We start from the raw sequence: 17,966 nt of genomic DNA on the forward strand, positions 1-17,966 counted from the left end.
TGGATCAGGGAAGGTCTGACAAAAGATGTGGCCAAAGGCTGGAATTAAAATGTGGCTCTGATACCAAATGAAATGAAAAATAGCTCATTTACTGATAAATATCCAGCATAAGAAGAACAATATGCTAAAATCCATATAGGACAAATCTTTAATAATTGAATAACAAATATGAGATAGATTGGTATGTTGATGCAATGCCATGTAACAATGTATTTACAGCATTGACTAGTCACAATGCTTTATAGGTCATGTCTTTTTGTTTGGATGTGTCATTTAATTTATCATTTATTATTAGTGTTATTTTCAGTGTGGAAAAAGTCCCGAAAAAATCGGGATTTATTCCTAAAAACCCGATTTTTTCAGCGAAAGGATTAAATCGGCCAATTTTTTGGCGATTTTTTCAGAAACGAAAAATTCTCGATTTTTTCAAATTACTCCCAATTAAATCACGAGTCGATCCAAAAAATCGGCAGAACATTTTTTTGCTGATAAAAATGCCGCAAATGGTTTATAAATCGGAAAAGTTATTGCGATTTGGTTTTGTGGGTTTTTCATTGCGTTTGGAGAACTGAAGTCTGAGAGAACAAGAGTTTGTTTGCATCGTGCAACCGTGGAGAGGAGCAGGAGGAGAGGATCAGTTCTGGTTCCAAGTTCCAAGTTACAATTCAACTGTCAACACTCAACAGTGCCGGTAGCGTACGCCGTAAATCCTCATCCGATGTCAAATAATAAATATTTCCTGTTTAATATTTCATATTTATTGCTTTTAAGTTTTGATTTCTCAATTTTGTGGGTGGTCTCACCGTTCACGGTTCACCATAATATTTACCACAAACATTTCCTTGCGTTAATAACCCATCGATCTGTCGACTTCTAAGTTCTGCTCACGGTGCACCTGTGCGAAATTCGAATACCCTAAGGTTACCAAGTCTACTGTCTACCACAAAGATTTAATCATTTATGTCTCCACTTGTAGCCTGTAGGGTCTTGGCTCTCTCTTGAGTCTTTTGCATAAGTATAGAGTCTAGAGTCTAGAGTCTCTCTCTGTGTACAATACTACAATGATAATAGACTTGATAGCAATGAGCATCCATTTAACACTTAACAACGACCTGCACATTAGAGCCATGGAAAATATGAGCTGGCATTGGCATCAAAGAAAGCATCAAGCCTGCAAAAATTTATAAATGTATGCAAGAGTAAAAGGTTGTCTAACTGCTAAATATCCTCTAACTTTAGTGCACTTACTATGTTATTAAATAATCAAGTGCAGTCTTAAAATGTATACAGTATCTCCTTATTGAGAAGCAACCATGGCATCTTCAATTTTTCTTATGATAAAACCAAGGCTACTGCTTTTTTCTAAAGCTTTAACAGCAGCTCTATGCACATTTTTGTGGTCTTTAAGAAGTATATACGATTGCTGAACAGCCCAGCGTGCCTGGTTTGACATCTGCCATTAACAAACTATCAATCTTCAATGCAAAACAATAGAAAATATTCTTGTTCAAAAACTTGATGATTAGCCAGAAGTATGGTCATGATGAACCTGCGAAAGAGACCATGGAGGTCGAAGAAGAGAAACAACAGCCTTGAATAAATTCTCATCACTTTCACCCAGGATAGTAGTGTTCACTGTTCACTGTTTATCTGCTTAGACTTTAATTAGACAGAACTGATCATGGCAATTAAATAACCAGTTTTGAACCCACAACTAATTGAAAAAGTACTAGAAGCCTGAAGGCTGAAATGGAAGTATTTAAAAAAAAAGTTAAAACACAGTTGGATTATTGTCAATGGGTTCAGTGACAGTACCACTTTCTTTGCATTATTTTCATTGCTAATTTGCTACTATTTTAATTTTTGATGGATCATTGCTAATTGAAGTTGTTTCAATTTTTTTTGTGCCCAGGTTTAAACTTTAAATTCCGGCTCAAAGTTTAAAACAAAATGCCGAGGATTTTGGATTCTATGTGGGAGTTTGGTGAGCCTGATGCTACACCCGAAACTGGGGGGGTCAATAGAATGTATTTGACTTGCAAGTTGTGTGGCAAGCATATGTCAGGAGGCATCAACAGATTAAAATTCCATTTGGGGCAAATTCCGGGGCAAAATGTTGAACTCTGCAAAAACACAACTCCAGAAATCATCCGACGGGCCATTCAATCATTGATGGATAAAGAGGAGGGAAAAGAGACCAGGGCAGCAATAACAAAACAACTTGTAGGGGGCTCAAGAGTGGGGGGAATTGAGAGTGGCAGTGCTTCTACAGCAGCATCACCTTCCTCACCCATGGGTACTCATCCTTCTATCTCATCTTTTTTTGTTCCTAGAACAACAACTGGTTCACAACCTGGGATCAGATCATCACTGAAAAAAAAGGAAAAGGTAGAAGCTGACAAGTTGGTCAGTAGGTGTCTTCTATGGAGTGATGTTCCTTTCAACATTGCCAAGACAAACCCATTCTACCAGCCTATGTTTGATGCTGTTGCTGTCGTTGGCCCGGGGTACAAAGCCCCCACCTTTGCAGAATTGAGAGGGCCTCTTCTTCAAGATGAAAAGACTGATTGCACTGCTAGATTGGCAGAGTTTAGGGCATCATGGGAGCACACTGGATGCACAGTCATGTCAGATGGTTGGACTGACCAGAAGGGTAGGACCCTTATTAACTTCTTGGTTAGTTGTCCCAAGGGGACAATGTTTATGAAATCTGTTGATGCATCTGACCACATTAAAGATGCACGTTTATTATGTGAGTTGTTGGACCTCTTCATTCAAGAAATAGGCCCGAGCAATGTTGTCCAAGTCATAACGGACAACGCTGCAAATTATGTTGCCGCTGGCAAGATGCTTATGGAGAGGTATCCTAACTTGTTTTGGACACCTTGTGCTGCTCATTGCATTGACTTGATGTTGGAGTATATAGGTAAAATTCCTACTGTGAGGGATATTGTTGAATCAGCTAAGAGCATAACAAAATTTATTTATAATCATTCATCTGTGCTTAGCTTGATGAGAAAATTCACCAACAACAAAGAGTTGGTGCGGCCTGCCATTACACGATTTGCCACTACTTTCATATCTCTTCAGTCTCTGTTGAATTCTATGTGGGAGGTGAAGAGCATGTTTCTCTCAGCGGATTGGCGTTCTTTATCTATTAGCCGCAAACCGGAGGGAGAGGGCATATGCAGACTAGTTTCATATGATCAGAGCTTTTGGGCAGGAGTAGAGGAGGTGTGTGCCATTTCAGAACCTTTGGTAAAGGTTCTTCGGTTGGTTGATGGAGAGAAGCCCGCAATGGGCTACTTGTATGAGGCCATGGATAGGGCCAAAGAAGCCATCCGTGCTTATTATGCAGATAAGGGAGATGAGGGGTTAGAGAAACAACAGGTCATATGGAGAGTGATTGATCAGCGATGGAACAATACCCTCCATCGCCCCATTCATGCTGCAGGTGTCTACCTCAACCCTGCATTTTCTTATGCTTGTGGTTTCAGATTTGATGCTGAGGTGATGGATGGATTCTTCACTTGTGTCGAGAGGATGGTGTCATCTGAGCAAGAACGTGAGGAGATTTCTAAAGAAATGGAGGTCTATAGGGTGGGAGGTGGCACATTTGGTTTTAACATGGCTATTAAGAATAGGACGACCAAAATGCCAGGTAAGCTTCAGTTTGTTTCAAACTTTCAAGTTTAGAATTTCAATGTTTTTTTTTATGTTTCTCATTTTTCTTTTAACTTGTAGATGCTTGGTGGACAAGCTATGGTGCCAGAGTACCCCATCTCCAAAAGCTTGCCATTCGAGTGCTCAGCCAAACATGCAGTTCCTCTGGGTGTGAGCGCAATTGGAGTGTATTTGACAAAATACACTCCAAAAAGCGCAACAGGTAAAAACTAAAAAGATTTCAAATTAAATTTTTTGAATTCGTTTGATTAATTTTAATATTTAAATTTTCTAAGTACTAATTTACAATCTATGACCCTAATACAGATTGGAATCTCAACGCCTCAATGACATGGTATACGTCTACTACAATCTTCGATTGTGGGTGAGACAGCTTCAGAAACCTACTGATGTGGAAGCCATCTCATTGGAAAATATTGATACCACCGCTGCATGGAGAGTCGAGACTGAGAGGCCAATCTTGGACACGATCCCGGATTGGTTAGGTGTGGATCTAGAGGATGTAGCAGTTGCAGAGGAGGGAGAGCCAGAGATAGAGGAGGAGGAGGCGGAGCAACATCAGGGTCAGGAGGCAGTAGCAGAGCTGGATGAGGATGCTGAGGAGGAGGTGACACCATCTAGGGTGGGCAGCAGCAGCGGCAGCGTAGCACAGAGGCCACCTCTTCCATCAGTGTCTAGAGGACGATTGAGTCCATTTCCTTTTGTATCCCCAGGGGCAGGGTCTTCTTCCTCTAGAGGAAAAGGCAAAGCCATTCCCTATTCCCGTAAAAGGGGAAGAGGATCTCAGTGACTGATTAGTGATTACTTGATGACTTTTAGATGACTCATGATGTACATTTATTATATTTTTTGTTGATATTTTGACTCTTGAGAGTTGAGACTCAGACAGGACTCAAAATTCAGGAGTGGATTCACTATTTTGATATGTGATGTAGCACTAGACTTCATATACATATTATATATTAGCTTTCTTTACATGTTTATGTGGAAATGCATTTATTTGATGTTGTGGATACTCTAGATGTTAAAAAAAAATTTAAAAATGAATAATTTTGTGTTTTTTTAATTTTGCCGACTTTTTGCCAACTTTTTTGAAAAACTCCCGACTTTGCCGAGTTTTTCAACTTTTGGACCCTTGCCGAATTAATCCCGAATTCGACTTTTTCCACACTGGAACTTATTTTATTACTATCAATAATTTGATATATTTATGTTCATTAAACATAATTACCCCATCTTCAACCACAAGTTAGGGCTTTACTTTCTCTTTGTATAAATAGTTATTCCCTCTCACAATCAATTGTATATATCAATCAATCAAATCATATCATAATTTTGGAGTTCTTCATCAAATAATCTGGATTTGCAGGTGCAACCCACCCTTGGCTGTATAGTTGCCGCCGATCCTCACACTTAATGACCTAAAGAAAATAATCTTACATTTCCTTCTAGCAACTCTAGTGCAGCAGTAAAAGAGGGAAAACAGAAGTATTGACAATTGACTTATAAATCATTCCAACGAGAGCCACCCTCATTCAAGATTGAGAAGTGATAAGGAGTATGCAACCACTTGGAATTTATAAAACTTAAATTAATCTGATTTAGTTTCACTTCCACTTGGATTTTGTCGTAACAGGAAGAGTTCTAGTTTTGTTACTTGGCCCGGATTCATGACAAGAGTGTACCAAAAGCTTAGGATAAAATGAGTATTCTGTAAAAGGTATAACCCATTGTGGACATTAGAAACAAACACTAAATAAACAAGGGAAAAGAATGGGCATTGATAAAAAGGGCTGGAAGAGATTGTAAAACTAAAAGTAGGTTCCTATCTTGTAAAGGATTAATAGTGTCATACGCAGCATTCTTGGAAAAGGCATTTATGGCTAGGGAGGAGCATAACGAGATGTTTGAGCTGCCAAGCACATGACAATCTTGTGTGTTTCCCTGCAGCCAATGACAAGTGTTATGCAATACCAACAGCCAAAATTTATGCATGTCTTTACCTATTATTTAATACAGAGAAGTGCTTCTCAAGTTCTTTACTCTGATAGCGGTAGGGTGCGGAGTCTGGACTATAACAAATATATATATATATATATATATATATATCAATTGGGGTTATCTTGGGTGGTTGGGCAGAATGGATGTTCACCATCCAGGTTCAATTCCTTGCTAGTGACATGATGATGAGAAATATTGTTGTAATGGCTGTGTGCCTCCTATTAATATTGTTATATTGAACCTCACTCTCGCCCTCAAGTTGAGAGAGAGGGTGATTTCCCTTATAGAAGAAAAAAAAAAAAAAAATATATATATATATATATATAGAGAGAGAGAGAGAGAGATTTTATAAACCTCTGCAAGACTAAAGTGATCTACGCAGCAAAGAGATACATCTATACTAGGCCACACCTTGTCAAGGCAAAACAAAAAAAAATTGTTGCCAAGTTTTTTTTAACTATGGTGAATCAATAACACGTTGGAGCATAGTTGCAGGAACCGTCTCCCCCAAGGATCTGGAGGCAAAACCACGTCCTGTACAAATACGCCACCGATCCTTCAGTGGAACCGCAGATCCAAAAATCAGATCCGCGGTTCCGCCTTTTTTTGGCGATTCCTAGAAAATTGGATCCGTGGGTGCCCGATCCACGGATCTGGAAAAGATGGTGTGCGGATCTATGGAGGTTCATGCGTCTATCCACCGTGGATCACAAGCGGATCAGAGAGAAGGTGGACAGTGTATGAGGGCATGTGATTGGCATTTAATCAAGAGCACCAAGCCCCATATGTACTCCAGTGTTGGTGTTGTTGATTGTTGAACTCCTTTGTCATGGCATTAGCAATTATGTACCCTTCACTCAAGTCAAAATCATTGATCAGGCGTGTTAAGCTTTCTCTACCATATTATAAGGCTTGGACTAGGTTGTTTGATCAAAATTAGGCAATGTTGACTAATATCCCCATAGAATTGAAGTAGAGACAAAGCTAGACAAGAGAAAAGGAATCCAGATTTTAGATGGTTGATGCTGGAATAATTAATCATTAATGTACAATGGATGCCATATCTATGTTGATTTATGTAAAAATATGCATGTTTTCATGTCTTCTACAACTAACTTGGTATTTTGGATGTTTTCTTAATATAAATGCAAAAAATATTATAATATATATATATAGTAGACGCTTTGCTTCCTAGATTTTTGGGAAATGACGCTTCCGTGGCCCCACTTCCCAAAAGCGTCCCCGCTTCGTGCAACATTGTGTTGGAGTAATATGGTTGAATCCCAAGATCAAACCTTCTAGCTGCAACTATAACACCAAAAGTATATCCAACAACTTACAAGCCAGATATACCAATTAACTTTTGGCTTAGAAATAACCAAGACATTCACGGATAAGGGGGGCGCCTACTCTTCGAGTCTTATCTACTAGAATCAATCCTAGGTGAAGGTAAAAACAAACCTTTTTCCCAACCACTTGGGCCACCCCATAAGACAAAAGTGTTGCCAAGTTACAAATAGGCATAAAATAAAAGTAAGGGGTTGTCGTAAGTATGTTGATGAGCAAATTTGTTTATCTGCCCCACCTCCTGGGGTGTGTCAGTAGCTTTGGTTTTCATCCTCAGGAATTTGTCTCTTAGGCGCATCATCTATGAGGCTTTCCTTGTTGTGTCCTCAAGATGTCTCAACTAGAATATTGTTGTCCAATTGACTCCCTTTAGTCCCAAGTTTCATCTTAAGTGTCTATCTGTTGCGCACCAAAGTGCTAAGTGTTGCTTGGTTTCTACCTACATGAGTGACAAATTTGGCAAATCCTCTCTTAAAGAGAGGCTAATGTTCCACCAAGTTTCTAGGACATGGGGGCATTGCAACGAAGAAAGTGTTCAAGAAACATCTGGAGGCCAAATTTGGGACATAAGGGACCTTCAGATCCCCGACATAGGGGATCTTGCCAAAAATACTAAAAATTTAAAATTTAAGAGTTTGAGTGGGTGTAGAGGGGTTTATATGAAGTGTAATTATGGTTTCAAGAGTAGAAGATTTAGGGTTAGGAATTTTTTAGTTTATTTTCATTTTTCTACTTTTTTCTCTCCATGGAACATTTTTTGGGGGGAGGGAACATCCAAAAGTACCCTTCTTCTTTAGGGTACTTGTGGAAATCCTCCTTTTTCATGGGGGCATCCCCATGTGCATTTCCTCAAGCCCCACCAAAAGAATTACTTGGGCAAACATCCCCACTAGAGTACCCAGATCGCAGGAGTGCATGGAGCATGGAAAGCGCTCTCCCTACCTTTAGAAACATATCCCAAGAGATCCCAAGAGTGTAGGTTGGGTGGGAAGCCAGTTCACTATCCCTGGGAATGCATCCCCATCTAATACTGACTATAATAAATATTTCTTATTTTATATTTACCAGTTCAAATACTTTTCATTAATCTTCTTGATATCATCACCTATTATTATTCCTTTATGAAGCAACGCCTACTGGCACACAATAAGCAACAATGCTACAGCAAGAGTCGTTGGAAATTTCAAGCTTTCTAATTAATTTCCACTTAGTAGCCCAGATCATGACAAATAGTTTCAAGTCTTCAAGGTTCTTTAAATTCAACCATCAACAAGCAACAATGCTACAATGCTACAGCAAAAGGCTCATCAAAATCAAACTAAGTAAGATAAGGAGACATTGTTGAGAAATTTCAAGCTTTCTAATTAATTTCCACTTAGTAGCCCAGATCATGACAAATAGTTTCAAGTCTTCAAGGTTCTTTAAATTCAACCATCAACAAGAAATCCTTCACTTTTCCTTTTCACTCATTTCGATGGTTAGAAGTTTTGATGCTCTAATTACTGTCTAGATAGATAGAAAGATACAATTTAGGCCAATCAGAAGTTTTAACAGTATAAAATGGAATAATATAGATGTAAAGGTAAATGTTTGCAAAGTTATTTAAAAGGGAAAATATTTATGATCCAAGGCCTCGTAAAATAAATAAAATATCAAAACATCTCACCTTTATAGTCTTCCAGGTTAAAAACTTTAGCAAAAGCATCATTTTGGGCCTGCATCAAAGAGAGGGTCACCTCCAATATGATCAAAAGGTTCACATTCCATAAATCTCTCCAGTATTGTTTCAGTCATTTCAAATAAAAAACAGTTTTGAGTATTCTAATACAACTTTGCAAACATATCATAAACAATATGCTTTAACCCAAAGCTCAAGTTCTGTGAGTCTCAATAAGCTCTGACACTCCACTTGCTTTTACTAATGAGCTTCATGAAATCCCGTTTATGAAAGTTACAAATCAGCAGTGAACACAAGTTAGATAGCCTATTTTCCTATTGAGAGAGAAAACATTCACATAAACTTGAATAATTTCTTGAAATACCGATTGCATTTTTTAAAATTGACACATTTATAGTGTTGGCATATGTTGGACTAATACAGTTCAAATATAATTTGCAAGTTAGTTAAAACCTACATAAATTCAAAACCCCAAACAGTGCGAAAAATATCATCAAAAACCTGAAAACTGTAACCCAATGCCTCTAGATAATTGGCCTGGCAGCAAACAGAAATATGGACCTTCAGGTAAACTGACATGTTGCAAACCAGGATCCCCTGTTGCTTCAGACTCGTATCTCCTCTCAAATGTGTACATGCATACTAAAGCCCACGCCACTTTGATCCAGAAAATAATCATGTGCTTAGACTAGAGACGCCTTATGTATTAACATTTTGTTCTGTGTGACACCAATTCATAATCTCATTAACTGTTTTCACTCATTTATCCACATTGATTCAATCCATATTAAATGACACAAAGTCACTATATTAACATTATGGTTATGCATGAACCCCAGCGACAAGCTCAGAGCTCTGAACCTCCAAAAACCTAGCTGGCCTCCTGCAATCCCTGATGGTGTCTGGCTCTGGGGTGCTTGTCCCCCTCTGCCCCCCTCAACCCTTGACATCAATGTGTTTAACGCTCTTATATCGACGCGGTCCAAAAACCCAAGGTCGCAGCCTGCCAAATTTGTGATTAAGACTGAAGAAATTCCAAAAGTCATGGTGAACGCTGCATAATCATGCACTATGGTGCTTCGGTTGGTGGATTGAGGTCTGGTGAGGCGAGTCACAGGGATCTGGCCCTCTCCTAAATCCCTGAATCTTTGGCTGGCCACTGGATAAGAACGAGAGGCCTTTGATTAAAGGAAAAGTCTCAGCCTACTTCTGTGGAAGGGGTTTTTTTACGTCTTATTTTGAAGATAAATCTAATAGGGACTTAATATTCAGAAGTGTTCCTCATTTTATGGGAGCTCAATGCTTATATCTAGGCAGATGGAGTCCATATTTCAACTCCGAAAATGATGTTCCTTCTATTGTTCCTGTCTGGGTAAAACTCCCCTACTTTCCCCACCACTACTAGAATGATGAAACTTTCAATATAATATTGGCAATGACTTAAGAAAGTATATAGATAGAGCAAAACCCAAGGATGGGATGTTTGCTTCTACTCGCATTTGCGTTGAAGTGGATTTGGAGAAAGGCCTCCCAAAAGCAATACAACTATCTTTAGATAACTAGACCTTCCTCCAGGAAGTTGACTATAATCAACTTCCCTTCAAATGCAAGGTCTGTCATGAATATGGTCATTTTGCTAGAAATTTTTCAAAATCTTCAGACGCTCCCTCCCAGAAGGAAGAAGGAGATAACTGGAAAACTGAAAAGAAAAGAAGCAGTCCCTGAAAGCCACAAATTCCCCCTCAGACCACTGACAATCAGATTGGACCTAAGGTACCATTTCCCCCTCAGTGTCCTTCAAGGGACTGGAGAATACTAAGGAAACTTACAAAAATTTTGAAGATCTTCAAGAGAAGTAAGCTTCCCCAGGAGAGCGAAGGAACAAGGTATGCCTCCACTTGAAGATGTCCCAATCCCTATGCAAGTTCAAGAGGAAGAAGAATACCTTCTCTCCCCAAAGACCTCCATCAACCCTCTCTGATATTTTCCACCAAATGAGGAGCTCTCTGGAAGCGATATAGCTCATTATATTCCTATGGAAAGGCCGCACAAGAAAGCAGGAAGAAAATCAAATAGAGATATTTGCTTTCAGCAAGATGATAAGGTTTTAGAGTTGGGGACTTGAGAAACAAACAAAAAATTATTGATTAAAAATCACTAGAAGTGCAAAGAAATAGATAGGCATGGTTCCCCCCCAAAGAGGTCTCTTGGAACCAATGGTTAAATTTGACAGGTATTTATCCATATTTCACTTTTTTAACCGTCATTTACTGGCATTTTTAAAATTTACACATCATTGATGACATTTAATTTTTTTAAATGTCAATTTGACGGGTATAATATATATATATATATATATATCCACTTTATTGATTTTTCCATAAAGTAACAAAAAGTTTTGATTTTTCTATAAAATAGCAAGTAGTTTTAATAATAAATTTTCCATAATTAATAATGGAGAATTTGATTTTTTACATAGCTAATTATTGTGTCAAGACACTCTCTAGCCTAGTCTGGAAGAGATGTTGTAATGCCTTGTTATGTTATGTTACGTAAACATTTTGACTCTGTAAAATAAAAATAAAATAAAATAAAATAAAATAATAATTTAACATTGACGAATTTTTAGCTCTAGGTTTTGACAACCCATGGTTTTGCCCATGGTATTTGTTATGATGAAGCCTATTTAAAGGCTTGAGGAAATCCATTATGGAATGTAAGAGTAGTGTAATCCATTTCTATATATCAATCCAGTCAAGCACAACACACCCACTTGATGCAAAATATGTAAGTTTTAATCTTTTCAACTAGTTTAGATTTTTTGTAAGATAGTTTTGTTTTCTCAAGGATTCATTTATTTTGATTTGAATTGATATTAATGAATTTTATTTAATGTATGCAGGTTGTTCGTGACTATGAAGCTACCAAGTTGTTCAATGGGAAAGTTGTAGCCAAAGGAGAGGAGAGGTCTGAGGAGGAGCACTATAAATTGTACTTGTGAGTTAATTTGAATTTATTTATTTATAAAATCACATTTATTCATAAAATTTTAATGGTTGCCTAACACTGAAAGTATGCTAAAAAAACTTGGATCGAAGCGATTTCTCCTCCACTGCCTAGTTTTTCTTAAGGTTTCATATATGAGGGGGTACCTTAGTGTCGCGACCCCCCCCCCTCTTCCTCTCTGCAGTTGTAGCTTGGTTCATCAGTGCTTTCTTAGTGCAGTCATTACCTAAGCTATTGTTGTCGTTAGTGGGCCATTGTCTAACATGCGTCTCTCTGGTGTGGTTTTTCTATGGGGTTTTGTGCCTGTCGAGGTGCTTGGTGTGGGGAATTGAGGGGGCGGGCTCGCCGCAAGCCTTGCTTCGTGCCTCTTCAAAGGTGTGTTGTGGTGATTGCTTCATCCACATGCCTTTTCCCACCTATTTGGCTGGGGTTTTGTTTGGGCGATGGCTCTTTTTGCGGTAGCCTGCTATGGGTTGTTTTGATAGGGCTTACTCGGCGGCCTATTCCCAACATAAGGCTTGTCTCTTGGCCAACATTTTTGTTGGGTTTTCTTTACACCCTTGAGAGTTTTATATGTTTTTTGTTTTGCCCTATTTAGGGGTTTCTTTGAGGGCCTGTGTGCCTGCTTCTTGCTTGGCCTTTCAACCTTCTTTGTCGTGAGGCAATAATACTTGAATGTGTTTAGCATATACAAAATGTAACTTTGTTCCTCTTTAGATGAATAAATTCACGGGTCTCTTTTCTCTGGAAACAATTAAAAAAAATGACTGATCGTATGCTTTAAAATCATAATAATTTAGTTTTTATTTGAATTTATTTATTTCTAAAGTCACGTTTATTCATAAAAATTTAATGGTCGTGTAAGACTTAAAAGTATGTTTTAAAATCATAGTAAATAATCTAATAAGATAAAGATGATTATTCAACCATTATAACTAAATCATAATTTTAAATTTTTATTATATTTAATTAATAAAATTAATTAGCCTCTCTAGTCTCATACCAGAGGCTAGGATTATACAACGAATCTTTCTAGTGCATCTCATAACTTACCCCAAAAAAAAATCATAATTTGCATCATGCATTTGTTTTCCTTTTCATGCTATCATAGTTTAATTAATTAAATAATTTAGTCTCTCATGTGGAATTCTACTTTTCTCCTCCTAATGCATGTAAGAGAATTTTCTAGCCTTAAGGGAAAAAAAGTGAGAGCCTCACTATTCACGAAATTAAATACATGGTAAAAAAATAACTTTCTATGATAAAAAATAACCTATTTGATATTTTTGAAGTAATATAAGGCATAGACATATTTTATGGTCAAAGCCATAATAAAAAAAAATTATGAAGACAAAACACAACCTTTTTTCTTAGTAGAAAAAACATCTTTCATTACAAAACAAAAGAGGTAACATATATTTGAGTTCATATTGCTTCTATTACAGCCATATGCAGAAGTAAGTAAAGCTTTAAGATGACAAAGGATGATGGGTAGATAGAAAAACCAAAGGAAAGTCTTCCTTCCATAATCATGTAAGACCACAGAAAGACACCCGTGCAAAACAGTCAGAAAACAGATCAGTCAGAGGGGAAGCTAAGAATAGCTTCCAAGATAAACGAGTAAGTAAGGATCAACAAGCAACAATATAACACAAGAAGGAGACAAGGAACAAACAAAGACGCCCAAGAGCCATCATGAGAGCACGAAATAGCCGGAACTGATGGCCTTGCCCAAAACCAGGCATTCAAAAAAGATCAGGCCAGTTGAAGCAGAGACACGACGCTTGGAGAGTTGATCTACCATAATATTCTGCTACCAAAATATGTGACAGAATGATATGGAGGAGGCATGCTGGGAGGTTGAGGGGTGAAGTGATTTTGGGGTTGAGACTTGAGGGGAAGTCCGAGGAGGTACTTTGTTGGAGAGTGCAACTATTTTGGGGAATTTTCCAGCACTTTGGAGGAGCAACAAACACATAATTTGTTGCAGGTTACATCTTCTGCTTGTGGAGGAGGGTCAAGCATTTGGCATCAATTTTGGAGCATCAAAACTAGGACTTGGGTTTATTGAGGAGAGGCGAAGATTAATTTGGCAGAATTTTTTGGACAGATTTGAAGGGTCAAACAGGGGTCCCAACTGAGCTAGCAGCTAGAGGAACTAGGGGAATTTGGGCCGAGATTTCGAGGTCAAATTTGGGCAATTCCTTCGTGGGTTATTTTAGGTATTTGGTAGAGAGCCCAAGGGTTAATTTTCGGAATTTTCTGAGCACCGGAGGAGGCCCTAACAACCATTATATACAGTCAACAACTCACTTTTTGGGCATTTCAGCACAGAGCCAAGGAGAACCAACTAGCACTCTTGGAGGAGATCTCATATTCATCACTTGGGCTTAGCTAGCTTGCCTAGGTGCATACTTTCCAGGCACCTATTGTACTTCATGATTTATCAATAGAATGGCTCAGCAACACAGTTTTTGGCTTTAAAATGGTGTTCTGATGTTCGAGTAATTTTCTGTGTTTTTGCTATATTTGCTTTGTTTATCATTTTAAATTTCCATTAGGAATATTACATTTACCCATCATTTAAATATCATGTATTACATGTATTTTGTTATTTTTTTTGTTGTGAGTATAAAAACAATTTTTTGCTAGTATAAGCTTTGTGTTTTGTCTTCTTGCAGCAGGCGTAGTTTGAAATATTGCGACATATCTTATGGGAACAGACCCTTGGAAATCTTCTCGCAACATGCGTCGTTGGTCTTATAAATTGTTAGGATATTCCGACACATAGGAAATAGTTAAGTATAACTTGGTCTAGTGTAGAGCTAGGTAAAGTGTGTTTCTTTACTATGTACTTTTGTAACTTACAATCCGACGGTCACAATATGTTCTAGACATGAAGTGATCTGACGATTCATTTTCTGCTCGGCATTACGGACATTTGATCTGTGGCTTAACACCTGATTGGTCCATGCTCTCTATTTAAAGAGCATGGAGGGTCATTTTTAGGGTGACCGTTCATGAGAGAAGCTTATGTAAATTTTCTTTCTTTTACATTAATAAATTGCTTGAAGTGGCCGCGTTGGCTCAGGCCGTGGACTGTTTCCCTCTTTGAGGGTTTTAACCACGTCAAGAATATTGGTGTACTGATCTGTGATCTGTTTGTGAGCAGTGTCCCTTGGTGTTCTATCTAAGGAACTTACCCTATAAATTACTACATGGTATCAGAGCTATTTGAGGGCCGCATCCATTGCTGATCCAAATCTGAAGCCAGTACAACTGCATCCGACTGTCGTTTCCTAGATCTATTGTTTTTGGCCACTTTTGGGCCGAGAGGATTGCTCTATTGTATTAGGAGCATATGTTCTAGTGAGGAACCCCTTTCGTTTCACGCGAAAAGGTTTCCGGTAGCCCTAACTACGTCATTTTTAAGATCTGGAGGTATACTATCTTTATTTGCAGTTTTAGTTTTTTATCTCTCTGTTTATTTCGGTTTATTTATCTCTCTATTTTCTATTACTGGATCTATACCTTTCATTTTTGCGTATGCTCTTTGCCCCGCGACTCTGTGCGATCTGGGCAAATCAAAAACAGAAAGGAAGGATTTTTCTCATGTCTTTTCCGCTGCGCCTTAGTGTGATCTTGGAAAATCAGAAACAATGAGGAAAATATTTAGTTTCCAGCGAAATCTAACTTTAAGCTGTAAGGTTTGGTTTTTTTGCATGTCCGTTTTGGGTTGTGTGGTTTTTTGTTTTGTATTTCTCAAGTAAGTCCAAAGCTTCAGTGACTGGGTCCAAAGTGTGTGGTTTTCTTGTTTTGTTTTGGTAAAAAATCTTTCTCAAGTAAGCAAAGCACTTTCACTCTTCTAGTTTTAAGCTTCAGGTATCTTAATACTGGAAACTCTTCTAAGAAAGCCTTAGTAGTCCAACAACAACCAAATTCAAAGAATCCTAATAAGCAGTGTCCTAAAAAGAATGGTCCTAAACCAAACAAGGCTCCTAAGTACTTTCAGTCTTAACAAAATGAAAAATCAATTCAACAAAATGATAACGCAAATAAAAACAAAGGGAAGAACACTGATAGACATTGCAACTTTTGTAATCGAGATGGCCACTTAGAATCCAAATGCTTTCAGAAGATGGAAGCCTTGGAAGCAACAATGAAGAAGCATAACATCCATTTGGAGCACTCTTCAACTTCAACTTCATCTTCAGGAATAGTACTTTCTGCATGTGGTTGTCAAGCATCTCAGTTTGGTTAAGCACTAAATGTATCTTCTTCTTCTCATTCTCATGAGTGGCTCATTGATTTTGGAGCTTCTTATCACATGGCCAAAAACAAATCCATGTTTTCTTCTTTAAATGATTGTAACACCAAAAATATATATCTTGGTGATGATAAACCTCTTAGTGTTGTAGGGGCTGGAACTATTCATCTAGACAATGGTCAATTTAATGATGTATTATGTGTTCCAACCTTATCCGGCAACCTTCTATTTATATATTAGATAACTCATTCAGGTGAAGGTAAAACCGTTGAATTTTCACCTCACGATGTTGTAATTAAGGACCTAAGAGATCACAGACAAATTTTAGCTACTGGAATTGTTGATGATTCTACAAGGTTGTATAAGTTTAACTACTTTGGGTCATCAACTCTCTTCCCTCGGTATTTGTTGCTCATAATGATGAAGTGAGCAAACTTTGGCATGAGCGATTTGGTCACTTAAACTATCGCTCCCTTTAAAATCTATGTAAATAGAATATGGTGACAGGTCTTCATGTGGTATCTTGCAGAGATGGTGTTTGTTCCGGATGTGTACTTGGAAAACATCATCAGGATAGTTTTGAAAAACGTGCCTCTTGGCATGCCTCAGCCCCTTTACAACTTGTGCATAGTGATTTATGTGGTCTACTTCCAGTTGTTTCATTCTCTGGCTACAAGTATTTCTTAACTTTCATTGATGATTTCTCTAGACGCACTTGGGTATACTTCTTAAAACTCAAGAGTGAAGTATTTAACATGTTCTTGGCCTTTAAGGCCTTTGTTGATAAACAATCTGGACATCAAATTCTTAAGCTAAGATCTGATAATGGCGGAGAATATGTTAACAACAAATTCGTCAACTTCTGCACCGAGCATGGAATCCAAATGCAACATATTGTTCCATATATTCGACAACAAAATGGTGTAGCTGAAAGGAAGAATCGCACCTTAAAGGAAATGGCTAATTGTATGCTTCAATCTAAAGGACTTAGTCTTAATTTTTGGGCAGAAGTAATTAACTGTGCAAATTACATAGTAAATCACACTCTTACTAAGGTTTTAAAGAATATCACTCCAGAAGAAGCATGAAGCTCAATTAAACCAGATGTAAATCACTTTCGTGTTTTTGGAAGTGAAGCATGGGCCCATATTCTCGATGAGAAACATAAAGCCTTAGAACCTAGTTACGAGGCTTTATGTTTCTCAACCCCAAAATCACTTCACTCCTCAACCTCCCAGCATGCCTCCTCCAAGCACTGTGCAATCCCTGCGATGTTGCTGCTGAGCCTCTCCACAAGCTCGCACTCTCTGCTGCTGGTATGAACCGGAATAGATAGAACTCCCTCCTTAGGCTGGCATTTGAAGTCCACTAAAGCAAGGGTTGAGATTTCCGCTCAGAAACACTTGTGTGCTAAACAGCACTTGCAGACTAGGCTTCCACTCAAGCATGCTATGTCAAAGACAATTTTCTCAAAGATGAATGAATGACCAAAATGAGTGCCTCTTGCTCTTTTTATCAAAGAGCCTCCAAGATGCCCATGTGAGCCCAGCTCGACTTTCCCCCACCAACTTCACTCCAATGAGAGCGTGTTGCCCATGTGGGTTGTAATTCTCTATGAGTGGCCCCCACATACTACAAGTGGCTCAATTTTCTCCTCCATCCTCTAATGTTTGGACTCACATTTGATCAAAAATATATGTGTGGCCTCTAAACCCACACTTCATAAGTGCTAATTCGAATTAATTCAAAACTGGCCAAAAATTGATATTTCCCTTAGCAATGTTGCTAAGTGAGAATATCATAGTAAAAATAAAAATCAAATGTCATGCGAAGGGCAATTTTAAAAGGAAACCTGTCATATAAAAAAAATTCTTGACAAGTAGTAGTGCCCATCAAATTTATACGCTGCTTGGAACTATAGAGAACTAGGGAATGAAGAAAGAATATTATAAATTAAAATAGATTTCATTGATTTCTATTTTG

At 38.1% G+C, this 17,966-nt stretch overlaps 2 protein-coding genes and 1 long non-coding RNA gene across 3 annotated transcripts in view; 1 reads left to right on the plus strand and 2 right to left on the minus strand.

Moving 5' to 3' along the window:
* Positions 1–17,966, minus strand: part of LOC149206012 (Endosomal targeting BRO1-like domain-containing protein) — a 131,664-nt gene that overhangs the window by 63,189 nt on the left and 50,509 nt on the right. The window contains exon 6 of the mRNA XM_089395256.1: positions 8,699–8,747. Within this exon, the coding sequence (XP_089251382.1) occupies positions 8,699–8,747 (49 nt within the window). The remainder of the gene's footprint in view (positions 1–8,698; positions 8,748–17,966) is intronic.
* LOC149206014 (uncharacterized) lies at positions 880–1,671 on the minus strand. Its single transcript, XR_016251904.1, has 3 exons — positions 1,550–1,671; positions 1,249–1,453; positions 880–1,112 (listed from the first exon to the last, which is right to left on the minus strand). It is a non-coding gene; the product is annotated as an uncharacterized LOC149206014 (long non-coding RNA).
* On the plus strand, positions 2,985–3,890 carry LOC149206015 (uncharacterized). The gene is made up of 2 exons (XM_089396226.1): positions 2,985–3,661; positions 3,745–3,890. Exons 1-2 carry the CDS (start codon positions 3,013–3,015, stop codon positions 3,888–3,890), a joined length of 795 nt encoding a protein of 264 aa, XP_089252352.1. The 5' UTR covers positions 2,985–3,012.

Source organism: Pinus tabuliformis, chromosome 1_2 (genome assembly GCF_031772625.1).
Source record: "Pinus tabuliformis cultivar Carrire ecotype Pingquan chromosome 1_2, CPIR1, whole genome shotgun sequence".
Lineage (NCBI taxonomy): Eukaryota > Viridiplantae > Streptophyta > Pinopsida > Pinales > Pinaceae > Pinus > Pinus tabuliformis.

Excerpts from the sequence above, each read along its gene's own strand:
- LOC149206015 (XM_089396226.1), top strand. The coding sequence starts at position 3,013 with ATGAGAAAATTCACCAACAACAAAGAGTTGGTGCGGCCTGCCATTACA. Across the intron at positions 3,662-3,744 it reads TAGGACGACCAAAATGCCAG|ATGCTTGGTGGACAAGCTAT; the intron begins GTAAGCTTCAGT and ends TTTAACTTGTAG.